This window comes from Mus caroli, unplaced genomic scaffold (genome assembly GCF_978045245.1).
Source record: "Mus caroli unplaced genomic scaffold, Mus_caroli_1 scaffold_13, whole genome shotgun sequence".
NCBI classification, from domain to species: domain Eukaryota; kingdom Metazoa; phylum Chordata; class Mammalia; order Rodentia; family Muridae; genus Mus; species Mus caroli.
The window spans coordinates 76,165,652-76,183,183 of record NW_028227268.1 but is presented as its reverse complement, the minus strand read 5'-3'; the positions used below and the strand labels follow the sequence as shown (position 1 = coordinate 76,183,183).

The following is a 17,532-nucleotide window of genomic DNA, read 5'->3' as shown; positions in this document are numbered from 1 at the left end:
GTGTGTGTGTGTGTGTGTGTGAGGGGTATGTTCACATGGATAGTGGTACCCATGGAGGCCAGAAGAGTGTTGGAAACCCTACAGCTGGAGTTACATGCAGTTGTGAACTACCTGATGTGTGTGCTCAGAACTGAACTTGGGTCTCCTGAAAGGGCAGTGTGTACTCTGAACCACTTAACTGTGTCACTAGCTCTCCATCTTACATGTTTGTTTAAGTTCTAAAAAAAATTCAGTGCTAATTTCCATTTGGCTGAGTCTGGGCTTTGCATACCACCTATGCCACTGTTACCTATTTGAGATCATTTAAAGTCAAACTTTACTTTTTGTTCTTCTCTTTCTGCAACTGAACTTAGTGTGGTGACCATGTTAGTTATCCTTCTTTTAAGACCATGGCCAAATACCTGACAAAAACTACATAAAGGGAGATGCTCTACTTTGGCTCACATTTGAGGGGATCCAGTCCAGCATGGTAGAGAAGGCATGGCCATGGGATAGCTCATGGCTGATGTACTAGGAAAGGGAGACCAAGAAAGAGAGAAAGAATTGGAGCCAGGGCTAGAGATAGGCTTGAAAGGTTGACCTCTGAGACTCATTTTTCTAGCTAGGTCCTACCTCCTAAAGGTTCCATAACTCCTCAAAACAAAGCAAGCTGACGGGAACCCAGTGTTCACAAACACGATTCTGTGGCAGACGTTACACATCTAAACACTGACAGTGACAGCTGCTAAATGATATGGGGTAGCAATTTGTAAAGGGGACAGTAACGAGTGTCATTAATATTTAGGACATACACAGGACTCTGCATTGTGCTAAGTTCTTTATGTGCATTATGTAAGGGCTCTTATCTACCCCACCATAAATAGGGACTCTGAAGCTTTCAGAGTCTTATCTGAGTTTATATAATTGGGGTTACAAATGGATTTCAAACAAATTGTTGCCCACCCATTGTACACATGTATTCATACTACCCTTTTATATAGTGCCCTTAAGGAGAAAATCCCAGGATATACCTCTACTCCCATCCCTGAGGAAATTGAATATTTTCTTTTCTCTCCCTCATCATTTCCATCCTTGCCACCTTCCTCACTCTTCCTGGAGAAAGTGGGGATATGGATGGAGTAAAGGTAAGGGCTCAGGATGTGGCAGAAGTGGAAGGCTGGGCAAATACAGCAAAGTAGACAGAGCTGAAGAGAATATTTTTCATACTCTTTCCCCAGTCAAATAAGTATATAAACTCTAAGCATTTCTGCTTTAGTCAAGGTTTCATTGCTGTGAAGAGACACAATGACCAAGACAACTCTTATAAAGGACATATTTAACTGGGGCTGGCTTACAGTTTCAGAGTTTTAATCCCTTATCATCATGGTGGGAAGCATGGCAGCATCCAGGCAGATATAGTGCTGGAAGAGGTGTTGAGAGTCTGAAATCTTGATGCAAAGGCAACCAGGAGGAGGCTCTCTTCTACACTGGACAGAGCTTGAGCACTAGGAGAGCTCAAAGCCTACGTACACAGTGACACACTTCCTCCAAAGGCCACAGTTATTCCAACAACACCACACCTAATAGTGCTACTTCCCAGGAAACAAGCATATTCAAACCACCATACCTTCCAATCAAGAAAAATAACTTCTTTCCTTCTTCTGTGCTCTGAGGAGCTCTCCTCACACTGTCACCTCACTAAATCCCTAGAGTCCCTTCAGAAGCCCAGCATTCCTTTTTGCTTCTGTTGGAAAAGAAGAGTGAACAGATGCCTCACAGGTGACCTTCGGTGACAAGGCATGCTCCACAATAGTCAGTGTAATTGATGGGGAAGGAAATGCTATGCTTCAACTGCATGTGATACTTCCTGACCTGGAGGGCAGCCTGGCAGACGTTTCCCTCCTCATGGGAATGTTCTCAAATGCATAACATGCAAGGAGAGAGAGCCTAGACGGGTGGTAGACAGCAAAACCACCCAACAGACGCTTGAAAGCACACTGACTGTTGTTTCATAGAGAATTCAAATCTTGTCACTTCGAAACAACAACTCAGACAAAACACAAACAAACAAAAAACAAGTCCCAAATATCTCCCACCCTCAGTAAGTGCTATGACTGGTTGTTCTCAAAGCAGCCGGTAGTGAACCTCATCTAACTCTTTAATCAAACTAGAAACCAGACCAATGTCCCCACCCCACTCCAGGCACCACAGAGGAGAAAATGACTGACTCTGGGAAGGTCTGCTAAGGCAAGAGCGCTGCTGGGACAGCTGGGGACATTTACAGGGAACCATGAATCCATCATGATCCTATTAAATCACATCTCTCTGTTGCCAAAGGGAAAATTATGACGGGTTCAGCAAGCTCCTTTTCTTCTTGCATCTGGAATTAACTCAAGTGTAGGGGGAGGAACAGCTAAGACCCTGCAACACAGGAGGCCTGTACACCGGGGCATCTGCACGCATGAAATGAGCAGGGCTGTAGCCTAGACTTCTAGACAAGCTCTTTAAACTACTTCCTTTTGAGAGTTATTCTCCCGACAGCATTTATAATGAAACCCCATTATTATTTCTCTATTGTCGAATTGTAGTTTTTCTCATTAACTGTCTCTGGTTTATTAGGTCGGGGCTCTTCATCTGAAACTCTTCCATGTTTGCCTTTCCTCTTGCATTATTTATGGCAAATGTGTTTTTATGATCCCATACATTATTCCTGCATTCCTGTAAATAATAAACCAACTTTGGAAATGAGGTAGCACTGAAGCACCAGACAAGCAACAATTCTGTTTAAACAGCTCGTTCCCCAGCAGCACATCCCTGCTAATGATAACAGGGAGCAGGAGGAAGGTTCTGAAGAGGTCTCAGGCTCATTTGCTTGGTTATCTGAATGCTACTTTTTGGTTGGTAGGCTCTTATGTCCCAAGGATCAAATGTCTGAATTGCTTACTTCCCTAAAGCTTATGTGAGAACTCAGAGTCCATTCTGCAGCAAAGTACTTCATTACAGTAATAATTTAGCAGTTCTCAACCTGTGGGGTCATGACTACTTTGGCAAACCTCTATCTTCCAAAAATATTTACCTTACTGCATCAGTGATGAAGTAGCCACAAAAAAGAATTCTATGGTTGGGGGCCACCACAACATGGGTATCTGTATTAAAGGGTCACAGCATTAGGAAAGTTGGGAAGGAACCACTGATCTAATGCTTCCTTATCGTTCACTGATGTAACTGCTTTAGGAAGAGAAGAAGTGGAGGCAAAGGAGGAACAGAGGAAGATGGGTGGATGAAGCAGAGGCAGTCCACACTGAGTGCTGTGCTCAATGACAGCTGGTTGGTCGTATAGCAGAAGCTGTATGTTATAGATTATGAGTCCCTCTGTGCTGCCATGGAGGAAGATAGAGTACATTACATAATCCAAATCCAAAACCATAGTATAGGCCCCAGACCCTTGAAGATGCATGGGGAGAAGGGTAGTTGAGGTCTTAGAAAACCAGCCTTGCAAGCTCCTTCAGAGGAATGTGCAGGAGGCTGGGGACTGCCTGGGAAGGCCAAATTTCAAGAGCTAGGTCACTGCTAGAAACCTGCTTCCAGGCCAACTCCTCCTTGTCCATCTGTTCAAGCAATGTCCCCTCTGTCCCCTCTGCACTGTTGGCATCATTTGCAGGCTTTGTGCAAGGTATTTCCTTCAGGATAGTGGACTTCTCCAAGGTAGAGTTCAAACATTAAGCCTTAGGATATGGGAAGCTGGATCATTATCCATCTCTGATCTCTAAGTCTGTGTTGACAACACTGAAACTGTTTGACACAGAGGGCTCACAGGACCAGATACATTTGCAATCCCCCTGAACCCCAGAACATTTGCTAATTGAACAACTTTAAATAATTTTGTCCCAAGACGGTTTTTCCCCCACATGCCCCCTCTTTTATCTCTCTACTTTAACTTTTACAAACCCTCAGGGGAGTTATAACAATATATTGTTTAACCTGGGGACATGCTTTCCCTCCTTTTCATGATAATGTCACATTAACTGTGAGACATTCTTATATGCAAGATCTTGTGACTCATTCATGAAACCTTTATGGAATACTGACTGAGTACAAGGGACTATTCTATATTGGTACCGGCAAGCCAAACTCAGGTCCTCAAGTGCTCTTACCCACAAACCCATCTCCTTAGCGCCCAGTCTAAAGGGCTCTCCCTTTGAACTGGGCTTCGAATACTGAGGATGAGGAAAGTTGGGAGTGATGACCTTGTGCCACATCATTCCCTCCTGTAAACTCTCAGCTGGAGTCCACTGCTCCCTTACCCCCTCCACAGATATCTGGCTATTTGTGTTCTTAGATAATTACATCTCTGTCTTACCTTCTAGATTAGACTGAAAGTTCCCTAGGAGAGTAAAGACAATGACACACATTTTTGTCTCTATAACACCAGGAACAGAGTTTTGGGGATATTACATAAAACACACACACACACACACAGACACACACACACACACACACGAGATGAGGACACACTCACTGAACCCTACCAATACCACTCCAGTCCTTTCACCATGACCACTTGTTGTAAAGTTGCCATAGTTTCATTAAAAAAATGTAAATGGATAAGAATAATATTTGAGCAGTCCTAAAACAAGTTAAACTTCAAGCCATATTTAAATTTCTATAATTTTATGCTAATTCAAGTGGCTTTAGACTTAATTAAAAATTTTTTTTCAATTGATAATAATGTAACTCAGATAATTAGCATCAAGTGTCATCTAGAGGACATGTTTAAACAAGCTAACCTAGAGTATAAATAGACCTAATTGACAATTAAAATAACACTTTATAATTATGCTTTGTTTGTAAATGCTATAATGTCCAATTCATTGTTCAAGGAAATTGCTCATTAATGAAAACTAAAGCCATGTTCCTCTTGCTGTTGCCATGAAGATGTGTTTAAATGCCAGGTTTTTATGTTGTCCACTTTCTTGCTGCTTTGGACAGGCCATTCCTGCCCAATGTTTAATAAATGTATTCTATAGTGAAAGATAAACTATACATTTTAGTTTATGCATGTTTATTTTGTCCTCATTCTTTTGTGTGCCTGCCATGAAGTGAGAACCGTACACTCCAGAAAACCCAGGGACTGCAAAGTGCCTGTGCTCCTGAGAGGACCTGGCCTGGCATCTGAATGAAGCATGGCCTTGAAGAGTAGCAGACTGGAAATCTCACCCAGAAGATCACACAGATGCTGCCTCAAGGCAGGGAATTCAGCAGGGGAAGCCTCAGTTTCTCAGCAAGAAGTGAAGCCAGGGAGACACAGAGATCTCCACAAGAGCCCAAAGTGTCTACCCTCCTGGGACTGTGGAACTGAAAGAGAGAGGCCACTTCAGGGCAAATGCAAACTGAGGAGTTTGTGGGGAGGTAAGGGAGCCTTGAGTGGGTGTGGAAAGGGTGTGTGGCATCTGAGTGACTCTGTAATGTTGACATGGGTACAGTCACATCAAAGATCAATACCTCAGAGCCATGGGGAATTAGCAAGACCTTCCTTAGGTTGGACTCAGAATGGCAAAGCCTCTCTCTGATCCACGTACGAGTGTTTGTAGTTGGCCAGTGTGAATAAAAACTAGCAATTGCATTCTCCTCCTTTGCATTTTTATGGACTGGCACTCTTGCTTACAGAGACCTAAAAAGGCTAGCCAATATCCCCCCCTGCCCTCCAGCACTGCAGTAGTCAGGGCCACTTCATTTGAATGTGTAAGTTCACATCACTCCAGCTTTTCTATACATGTGTCTTCTATTCAATCCTTTCTTCATTCCCTTAGCCTTAGAGTCAGGTTTCCACACCCAAGCTAAGTGGGTTGCGACTGGAGATGGGGATGGCAGTGGGGATAGGGGAGGTGGGTGTAGATTTCAAGCAATTTGAAACAAATGTTGCCACAGTACATAAGACTTTTATAGGTAGGATTTAATATCCAAGTGTAAAAAGATTAACTGAGGATTGAATTTCAAGGAAGGCCACAGATGTCTACAGTGAATCCCATAGGCTTACCAGGTAAAAGGAGAGGTCAGCAAGAAAGTGGGGGGAACAGAAAATGAGGGGTCAGCCAAAGGACTAAAAGAGCTTTGTGTCTCTAGAGCTGAAATGGAAAAGGATGCTGGGAAGCCATGGGCTCATTTTCTTCTTTTCTTTCCATTTTGTGATGCTGAGATACTAGAAAGGCTGAAGAGTCCTGTGATTCAGATCACAGATGGTAGTAAGCAAGATTCTCATCTGGTCATTTCTTCTCTGTGGAAATTTCACAGGTTGTCCAGTTTCTATGTCTCCATCTGCTTACATGTAAAGAACAGGGATGAACATTCATGCTCCTTTTGAGGTGTGTGTGTGTGAGGGCCAAAATCATCTCTTCATGGTACTGATGATAACCCAGGCACTTTGCGCAGAGTGGGTGGTCCTCCTGATTGCCACATGCATTAACTGCATTTATATAGTTGCCTTGTTGGGTCTCCATAGTTAAAGATCGTCTGATCTGAAATTTATCATCAGAGACTTCCAGGTAGTCACCTTTGGCTGATGCTTTGAAATCTTTAGGATACGTCAGCATCTGTGGAAGAGCTTCTTAAACTACCCGTTGGACCCCATCCTTGAATTTCTAATTCCACAGTGTGGAACATGACTTCAGTTTACACCTTGAACAAAGGAACTCCAGCTGATGTTCCTTCTGTAATGACCACACTGTGCATACTGTTGTCATTATGAGTAGCAGGAGAAACCTTAGCTCAGGAGGGATTCAGTCAATCACACCCTCCAAGACTAGAATCCAACTTGGAAACACATTTATTACTAAGATCTGTTTTATCTGTGCTTCTTAATTTTTATTGTCAATTTGACATAGCCTAGAGTCAACCAGTACCAGGGAACCTCAAATGAGGAATTGTCTAGATCAGAATGGCCTGTGGGAGTAACTGCTTTAAAGTAACCAGGAACTATGGCATTGGACCATGTCTTAGTCTTTAGGTAAACAACTACTGAACAGTTGACACCCTTACAAAGCCCTGTGTGATGATCAAGGCAATGTGGCTGGATCTTCGACATTATTATTAATCATTTTATTTTCTTTGCAAAGTCAGGTTTTAATATGGTGACATGAATCAAAATGTACAGATGAACTATTGAGGAGATCCAACTGCATGGGAATAAGATTATCATAGTATAAAATACCACCAATCCCTCTCCTGGCAGACTACTTCAGAGCTGGTAAGGTACAGGTGGTTGTGGACTACATAGGAAATGTAACAGAGAGTAAGCCAGGAGTGGTGTCCTCTACGGTTTCTGCTTCAGTTCCTGCCATGACTTCCCTCTGTGGTGGATTCTGATCTGGAAGTATAAGCCAAATAATCCTTTTCTCCTCCAGTGGCTTTTGGAAAGAATGGTTTATAACACTAATAGAAAGCAAACTATAACCCCTGCACACAGACAGGTAAAATGGGCAGTGGAGCACTTCTAAAATGATGAAGCTATGTTCTTGCTTGGCCTCATTGTTTATGGAGTCTACTAGTCCCAGCTTACCTGATATGTCATTTCTCTTGTAAGTTGATAGCCAATTTTCTTTATATACTCATAAGAACAGTACGTTAACATTCAGGTATTTCTCTGTCTCCTGAAGTCCTAGTAGGCTACTAGAAGCCACCACTAACAAAATGACTCCCCACATCCTCAATGCTTGCTTGTATGCTATGTATTCAACACTCTGTGTGTTCTGTAGGTCCAACAATGCTGAATGCAAGGGATCATAGGGCAGAAGGAAGATGGTACCTTGGAAGAAGAAGCTATATTCTCAGCAAAAGGCACAGCTATATAAGCAGAGAAACAGGTGGTAGAGTACTTGCACAGAGTGTGTGATGCTCCAGGGTCTAGACTCAGCACCACAGGGGGAAAAAAAATGAAAAGGCAATGTACTGGCTGGTTTTGTGTGTCAACTTGACACAGGCTGGAGTTATCACAGAGAACGGACCTTCAGATGGAGAAGTGCCTCCATGAGATCCAGCTGTAAGTCATTTTCTCAATTAGTAATCAAGGAGGAGGGCCCCTTGTGGGTGGTACCATCTCTGGGCTGATAGTCTTGGGTTCTATAAGAGAGCAGGCTGAGCAAGCCAGGGGAAGCAAGCCAGTAAGTAACATCCCTCCATGGCCTCTGCATCAGCTCCTGCTTCCTGACCTGCTTGAGTTCGAGTCCTGACATCCTTTGGTGATTAATAGCAATATGGAAAGTGTAAGCTGAATAAACCCTTTCCTCTCCAATTTGCTTCTTGTTCATGATGTTTGTGCAGGAATAGAAACCCTGACTAAGACAAGGCAATTTTTTTTTTACTTAATTTTCTTATTATATTCATTTCTCTCTTCTCTACATACACTCTCCCTGCCCTCTCACCCTCCACACATAATGTAGCCCAGGATGATCTGTAACTTACTATTAATATGTAGCCTAGGCTGGCCTTGAATTTGCAATCATACTGCTTTAGCTTCTTCAAGTAAAAGCCAGGATTATGGGTAGACATCACCACACCTGGCTCTTTCCATCTTTTGCTTTAGACAGGTAGAAACCAAAGCTTAGTTCGAAAGCCACTCAGACACTAAGAAGATGAGCAAAAATTCTAACCCAGCTATCGTAGCTGCTCCCATGAAGTACCCATCTAGATCCAAACCTCCCAAGAGCTTGTGCCGTCTGACAAACTTCTCATTAAGCTGAAAATGAAATTGCCTAAACATTTCATTCCATACCATATGGCAAAGTCCCAGCTGACAGGAAGCTTATCTCTCTAGTATGCTGGCTGGGTTCCTATTGCTGAAGAGATTGATGTGAAATTTGTGGTGTGGTCATTTCCCAATCCTCAGCACTGTTACCAGTAGTTGGATTTGTTTTGATGCGTCCTTCCTAATTGTTCCAGAAACAAGAAAATACTCCTAAAGATGGAGAGTGGCAGATCTTACCAACTGTTCTTCAGATGAAATATCACTACCAACAAAAACAAGTGTCTGCTTTGAAGTAACTGGAAACTATTCCATTTCCCAGTTTTTAGGCAAAGCAACTACAGGACAGTGCACACAAGGATGCCAACATTACAAAGCTCTGGATGATAAAATTAAGCCAATGTGTCTGGGTATTTGGCATTATTGTGAATCATTTTATTTTCTTTGCAAAGCCAGGTTTTAATATGGTGACATAAATCCAAATGTACGAAAGAACTGTGGTGAGTGAAATCCATGGCTACAAAGTTATCATAGCATGAAATGCCTCCGTTCCCTCTCCTGGCCAACTATTTCAGAGTTGGTAATACAGCCTGAATAAGAGCAGAACCTGAAGGTTTGTATCCCCCTCCCCTAACCCTGTTCCAACCTACAATTAGTGTGAATGTCATTTCTATAAGTAGAAGCATAACTTGTAAGAGACAAAGTCTTTGAATATTCACTTGTGGTGGAGACCACTGAGAGCAGTGTCCATGGCCAGGAAGTTGAGCATGCTTCTTATTATGACTTTGCACTTTCTCTGGCAAGTTCCTATACATTTTCCATCCTCACTTTTCCTCATCTTAATAATGAACTGGAACAGAACACCCATGGAAGGAGTTACAGAGACAAAGTTTGGAGCTGTGATGAAAGGATGGACCATCTAGAGACTGCCATATCCAGAGATCCATCCCATGATCAGCATCCAAACGCTGACACCATTGCATTCACTAGCAAGATTTTGCTGAAAGGACCCAGATATAGCTGTCTCTTGTGAGACTATGCCCGGGCCTGGCAAACACAGAAGTGGATGCTCACAGTCAGCTAGTGAATGGATCACAGGGCCCCCAATGGAGGAGCTGGAGAAAGTACCCAAGGAGCTGAAGGGATCCGCAACCCTATGGGTGGAATAACATTATGAACTAACCAGTACCCAGGAGCTCTTGACTCTAGCTGCATATGTATCAAAAGATGGCCTAGTAGGCCATCACTGGAAAGAGAGGCCCATTGGACATGCAAACTTTATATGCCCCAGTACAGGGGAATGCCAGGGCCAAAAAAATGGGAATGGGTGGGTAGGGAAGTGGGGGGGGAGGGTATGGGGGACTTTTGGGATAGCATTGGAAATGTAATTGAGGAAAAGATGTAATAAAAAATATAAAAAAAGAAAAGTTTTCCAAATACATATTAAACTGATTTGAAAATAGCTTGAATCTAAAAATATAAACTTGGGTTATTTGACTAAAAAAAAAAAAAAGAACTGTGGTTTAAAGTGATATACACTGATGATAATACAGCAGGCAGGGGAAACTGGCTCTCCAAGTCCTACTATGCTCCCCTCAGATATGGCTCAGCTCAATTCTGCCACCTGCAAGATGGGTGAGAAGATGTTGTTCACCTCACAAAGAGAAAGATCAAGGTAAGAGAAGGAGGAAGCCACGTGTGGTCAAGCCTGTCCACAATCCTAGCTTGTACTTTGGGAGACCAAAGCAGGATAATTTAATTTCAAAGTATATATATATATATATATATATATATATATATATATATATATATATATATATACATATACATACATACATACATACTAATGTGCACTGTGTGGTGCTGACCCGAGTCAAATGGCTCACAGGCTTCTTACAAAATGATTATCTATCCAGAAGGCTTTCACAAAGAGTTCAATGTGCTCAGCTCTTCAAACTTCCCAAGTCCCAAATGTAACTTCGGACCATGTTTGTTACCAAGATCTGGCTTAAACCTGCTGCTTACCTTCTTAGTGTCAACTTGACATAGCCTAGTGTATCCCAGAGGGCACCGGTGTGTAAATAACCAGACTATGCAGCTAAGACTCCAGCGTCGGATCCATTTTCAACCCTCACTCACATTCCAAGGCAGTCTTGGCCTCTCAGCTATTATGTGTATTGGGACTATGTAGTTTTGAACTTTGTTTTAATTTTCAGGCAGTGGAAAAGGACTGAAAACCTATTCTGTGGGTAGTTCCCATTCTACAGATGTGAAAGGAAGCCCCTCAAGAAGAAAAGGCAACTGGCTCACTTTATAGGTAACGGCCTGATCAGGAGCTAAACTGGCCTTTTGCCTCAGCACCTGCGTGCCCTGTGTTCTCAGTCCCACTTGACCCCTTAAGGATTGTCACTTATATCTTCTGTCAAGACATAGTGACGGGCCCAAGTAGACTAGAAAGACTAAGGTTGAGTAGTAATGTAGTAATGTGTGTGTGTGTTTTATCTTATGATATTCGTGCAAAACATACTATATTTGATATCCACAGGAAGAAAAAAGTGTAAAGCCATGGATAGAAATTTAAAAGTTATTTAGCAAGAATTTATATATGGGTGTGTATAAACGGAGGGAGGGAGGGATGGAAGGATGGAAGGAGAGGATAGGAGAGATTAGGGGAATGGAGGGGAGGAGAGAGGAGGAGAGGGGGAGGGGAGGAGGAGAGTGGGAGGGAAGGAGGAGAGGGGAGGGGAGGGGAAAGGGAGGGGAGGAGAGAGGAGAGGAGAGGAGGGGGAGGGGAGGAGAAAGGAGAGGAGAGGAGAGGAGAGGAGAGGAGAGGAGAGGAGAGGAGAGGAGAGGAGAGGAGAGGAGAGGAGAGGAGAGGAGAGGAGAGGAGAGGAGAGGAGAGGAGAGAACAGACTAGCATACTTAGGAGTCTTACTGAGGGCAGAATGAAAGGCATAAGTACAGAAGAGATGGAGTTGGAAAAAGATGTAAAGGACAATTAAAAAACAGTACAGAGAACAATTGGTAACTTATAATAAAAAGAGCTTGTAATCATAACTCAGGACTGACTAGTACTGGCTGAGCCCCTAGCATGTTAGCCAACTTACCACTCTCTATAGACCACTTTGCTCAACCTTTCCATCATGCTGGGAAGAAGACACTTCAGTGACAGCTGTTTCACAAATAAATAGGCACCAAGAGGTCAGATACCTTAACTAGTGTAGGAAAGATATGGGTTACAAATAATAGTGGGGTTATCTTAGAGCTCAAGCTTTGAATTTCTGTGCTTCAGTGAACCTTAAGGAGAAAAGCAGGAGAAGAAACAGTGCCAACAGTAGCTGGGGCATGCCGCCACTGATGGAATGCCATTTTGCACAGGATACTGAAGCAAGTGCCTGGAACATGGTTTTTGTTAACTCTATAATTTTAGATTGTGGGTATTCTTATCCTGAGAAGAGAAAGAAAAATGGTTCAACGATGTCAGTAACCTGCCCCAAACCAGACACCTCAGGGTGGAATATCAGCAATTAAAAGCTAGGTCTGTTCCGGTAGTACAAGTCCAACCACCACACTGGTCCGTTTCACTGGGCAACCTTGGAAGACACTAGTAGTGCGCTCAGATTCATTAATTCAGCAGCTGGAGCACAGAAACTTGCTCAACTTTACATTTAAAACACAGGGATGGAGAGATGGCTCAGCCATTAGTTGCAATTACTGCTCTTACAGAGGGCCGCCATTTAGTTCCCAACACCCACCTGGCAACTTAAAAAATGTACAACTCAAGTTCTGGGGGATCAGAGGAAGTCTTCTGACCTCCAAGGACACTAGGCATACACATGGTACACATATATACACGTAGGAAACACACACACACACTAAATCTTTACAAAAAGTTAAAAGAAAATTCTTTCATTTCATTCTGTCTTTCTACCTCCACTGCTTCCCTGACTTTCTTTATTTCACTCTGTGATTCAGAACCTTACTCTGTAGCTCAGAAGGGCCTAGAGCTCACTGTGTAGCTTCAGGTTTACAGTAGTACTCCTGCTTTGTGAGTCCTAGGGTCAATGATGTGAACTACGATTCCTGGATTGTAAGTATACTGAAGATTGACTACTCAAACTTAAATACCAGAGCTTCGAATTCAGTTAACTATGGTTAGATCTTTAAGCCTAAACTTAAAAAACAAAAACAAACAAACAAACAAAAAACAAACAAAAAAACAAAACAACCTTCTTGGATTATTTTTTTATTTGCAAAAGGTTGAGAATTCACTTCATCATGCCTCAAGCAGCCTGATGGTTTGTGAGAAAAGTATGTTCTACATGAAACTTCCTTACATGTGCACACTGTGAAACCCAAAGATAGTGGTTGAAATGCAAACCCAAATGACTTCATAGTGTGAGCCAAGCTCTTTGGGGATTCAGAGTCCATGCAGGTCAAACTGCCTTGCTTTAAAAGAACCTAGGAAAGTGGCCTCATTTACACTATGACACACAACTTGCTTGTGTTTAAGCTCCTATAGCAATATCCTAGAGATTATATGCCTTAAAACTAGACCCACCCCCTCCACATACAGTTTTGGAAGCTAGAAATTTAAAATCCTATGTCATTCTGGTTGGTATCTGAGGAGGGCTCTCTTCTAGATAGACTGCCAACTTCTCCTTAGAGTTTATATGTGAGGGAAGAGAGGGAACAAGGGACATAGATGAAGAGGGGAGGGAAAGGCGGGGGGAGGAGAGACACAAATTAGAAAGGAGGGGAGAAGGGAGAGAAAGGTGAAGGGACAAAGATGTAGAAGGGGAGGAGGGAGGGAAAAGAGGAGGGAAGAAGAGGAAGAGATAAGAGGAGGAGAGAACAGAGAGTGGAAAGAAGATGGAAAGAGAGGAGAGGGGAAGAGAGGGGAGGGGAGGGCAGGGCAGGAGAGGGGAGGGGGAGGAGGGAGCACGAACTACCAAATTACCAGTCTTCTTCATTTCCTTATAAGGGACCTCACATTACTGATTAAAAACTTCAACCAACTTCAGGGACAAATATCCTGATAAAGGTCTAAGTCTACAAGCATTGTCATATTAGAGGATTAGAACTTTCATGTTTCCATTGGGGGAGGTCACAGGCCTGCAAAAGATGGCACCATGTTATTTTCCCTTGAAAATGTAGATGGTGTCACCCAGCCAATTGCATGTTTAAAAACCCCTCACCTAAGACTCTCAATCTCTCAGCTCCCACGACCACTTCACTGTCATCCGCAGAAAAGAGCAATTTTCCAGAAACAGTTTTTACTTCAAACCTTTTGCCATATGCTTCCACAGCCTTCGGACCTAAAAGAGAGAAAGAAAGAAAGAGAGGAGGAATACATTAGCCTTGTCGCACATCACTACAAATGCTTTCCATAGGGATTGTGTCTGATTTTAATGCTAAGTGGATCGGTTTTCTGAAGTTGGACATGGAAATTAGTGTCTTGACTGCATCTCATCTTGCCAATTGCTTTTAATCACGAGGTCCTGGGATGTGGTTTCAGAGGTCACCTTATTCTTCTTAAAGAGTAACGCTTGAATGAAATTTCTCTCTGCTAGTGTCAAATTAGTGTCAAACATTTGGGGGCTTTTGATCAAAAGTGTCGTGATTCAGAGTATCGTCATCTCTTGTGGAAACTAACCATCTTCAGTCAATTGTAAATATCATAAAGGGCTCCTGGGAGTTCAGCTGAAATATATCTGTTTATGCCCCTGACCTAATGGCTGACATGAAGACAAATTGATTTTCTTAGTAGACAGTTAATTTCCAAGCAGAAATGGCTATAATTTATTATAATTAGTCCCCCTACAAGTTAAGTCTCTTATAATAGGGATTAATTTAATGAAAATATCCTTTGAGTTTATTGTGTGATATGAAATGCTGTTCTTGAATACAGGCTGTCTACACCAGTGTATAAGTACATGCCCTGGACCCATTGTGCCTGTATCCTGATGGAGCCAGACTCACACAGATTCAATTTCTTGATTCATGTATTTTATGTATATGAGTGTTCTGACTTCATGCACACCAGGGCTGAGTATCAGGTCCCATGACAGATGTTAGTGAGCCACCATGTGGTTGCTGGGAATGGAATTTAAGACCTCTGGAAGAGCAATCAGTGCTCTTAACTACTGAGCCATCTTTCCAGCCTGATTCAATTTATAAATGCACCAGAAAACTCAAGAGATTTAGCAAGAAAGCAAGACTAGTTAAAATATCTGAAGTCCTGACAGGAGTCTTTGTCTATCTGAGCTGGGGCTTTCCTTAGCACTTTTGTTTCAGGTGACTTCCAAAAGTTGGTTTACACGAAAGCATCTGAGTAGCCAGGGGTAAGGTCATCCTTATTTGAATTCAGGTCTGATTAAATAGAGTCTATCTTTTGGTCTAGAAATATTTGCAGGTAAAGTCAACAATATCTTCCCAAGGAACCCAGTTAGATTCCAACATTGATTTTTGTTTGTTTCCTTTTAGGAAAATTTCAAGAGACCATTGTTTAAAATAAATAGCTATGAGAGGACCAATGGGAACATACCTTCAGAGGGGAGAGGTTAGCCATTGCAGGGGTCAAGAAAGCATGTCACAGACAAACACTGGCATAGGAACAGAACCTGCAGTAAGGACTTGCTGTGGGATCTAAGGTCAATTCTGTCTATTTGGGGGATGAAGGTTAGGCACTAAGAAAGCAAGATTTAGATCAAGTATTTTCAGGGTGTGGAAGTAATTTTGTGATTGGCTATCTCAATAGCTCTTACCTAGAAGTAGGAAAGAACTGTGCAAAATGCCAATAATAGTGTTGAGTAAACAGCAGGCAATGATTTCACCTGTGATGGGGATCTCTCTCTCTCTCTCTTTCTCTCTCTCTCTCTCTCTGTGTGTGTGTGTGTGTGTGTGTGTGTGTGTGTATGTGTGTGTGTATGTGTGTGTGTGTGTGTGTTTGGGGGATGCCTTGTGATCTGGAGAAAGCTGATGCTTTTGTCTATGGTTAGAGATGGTTAGAGATTTGTGTGTGTGTGTGTGTGTTTGTGTGTGCATGCATGTGCACTTATATATTCATGCACAAATGTTTGCATATATATTTTTATATTCTCCCTGTCTGTATGTATGTGTTTTGATGGCTCCATCCATTATCGTCCCTTAAGGGATGCTTTACTTAAGTTTATGTAGAGGCCTGGATATTAGAACCAGACCAGCTCCTTCTATATCTGGGATGACTTTTTTTCCCCACAAGTATAGGACTTAGAGACAAAAGCCCACTCTCTCTTATCAGCAATGTGCTTGTAAGCTAGTTATTTATCTTTCTGTTTCTGTGTATGCAAAACTATTACCATCTTCTCTATGGACCTCAAAGAAAGGCTTCAAAGATCAAATGATGTCAAGTGTATAAAAACAAGACAAAAATAAAAGCAAAACAAAAAATCTTCTGAGCTGAAAAAAATGCTGTGATCTGTACTGATTGCTCTGGTGGGCAGTATGGTCACCTTTGTCCTTGCCATCAGGATTCTTCTACTGAGATGATTACACGGTGTTGAGCATTATTAATAATGTGTGTCTCTTCATATAGTTTGATCATTCACTTACTCACAACCATTTAGCATACCTCTTCCTCCCCTGTCAGACCATTCATATTTACCCTCTAACATGAAAAATGTGTGTAGGAAAGGTTCTTTCATGAGCCAGAGACTGAAGCAGCAGAGATCATACAGAATCTAGAAGCATTGTGAGCCCTGGAGAAGCTCTTGTCTGGTTGCACAGAAAGAAAACAAGCATTGTGAGCCTAGGGCCTCCTCAAGGTCACTTTGGGAGCAAGGGAATCTGAGCGTGGAACACAAAGCACTCTCCCAGTGCTATACGGAACACAAAGTATATCTGCCTGTTTACGAAGGTGAAGAGAGCTGGAGTCAACACACTCAGAACATCAAGGAGATATCACTTCTGAGGAAGAGGAAATGTAGATGTCAGAGACAAAGAACTCAAGGAAATCTTGAAGAACAGCAATGTGCCAAAGATTTAGTGTAGGTATTCCCATGAAAGTTAAGATGTAGCTATCTAATTGATGCCATTAAAATTTTAAGTGAAATCTATATTGTTCAACAATTCTAGAAGGATAACTGTTTGATGGGAAGAAAATTAGAGATGAAGAGACAATATGCTAATAATAAATGAATGAACAACCTCAGATAGACATGGGGCCAGGGCAGTTTGCCCATGTTAGACCTAGTCACGTGGAAGGACGACAGTGGGAGACAAATGCTTAAGCTCCACATCCATGAACCTGGCAAGACTGTCAGACTTGGCTCCAGGTTTCCTGGGTATAGTCTGAGCTCACTCTGGAGCCTTGAACAGTGTATGAGAGTTATCAGGGAGTTATCCTGAAAGAGACCACAACAATTGGAGCATACAAAGCACAATTAAGTCATCTTCCTTTTCAGAGAACCACAAAATACAAAAGAGAATTCAAGGGCCAGAACCAGTTGCCAACATAAAACATGGCAAAACAAAGATTTAGCCAAAACCCTCATAGTGAATATTGGCTAGTTGAAGCAGACAGCTTTGTCCTTTGTTGGCTTTACCTAGGATGCCAAAATTCCCAAGGCATGGCTGGAATCTTTAAACATGCCCCTAGAGTGAAATGCTGGTGAACTTGGAGTCTATCCTAGAAGCCCCGCAGTAAATCTACAGCTCTTTTGGGTCTAGAAAAATATGACTTCTGAGGTTAAACTCATCTTCAGTTAGTACTTTCTATGGGTGGCAGACTATGTGTGAACTGACTCTTCAGTCTCTTCTCCCCAATTGGGAAGAGA

At 42.3% G+C, this 17,532-nt stretch overlaps 1 protein-coding gene across 1 annotated transcript in view; it reads right to left on the bottom strand.

Moving 5' to 3' along the window:
* The window catches only part of Sgcd (sarcoglycan delta), a 425,306-nt gene that overhangs the window by 151,733 nt on the left and 256,041 nt on the right, over positions 1-17,532 (bottom strand). Inside the window, exon 5 of the mRNA XM_021177343.3 lies at positions 13,915-14,034. Within this exon, the coding sequence (XP_021033002.1) occupies positions 13,915-14,034 (120 nt within the window). The remainder of the gene's footprint in view (positions 1-13,914; positions 14,035-17,532) is intronic.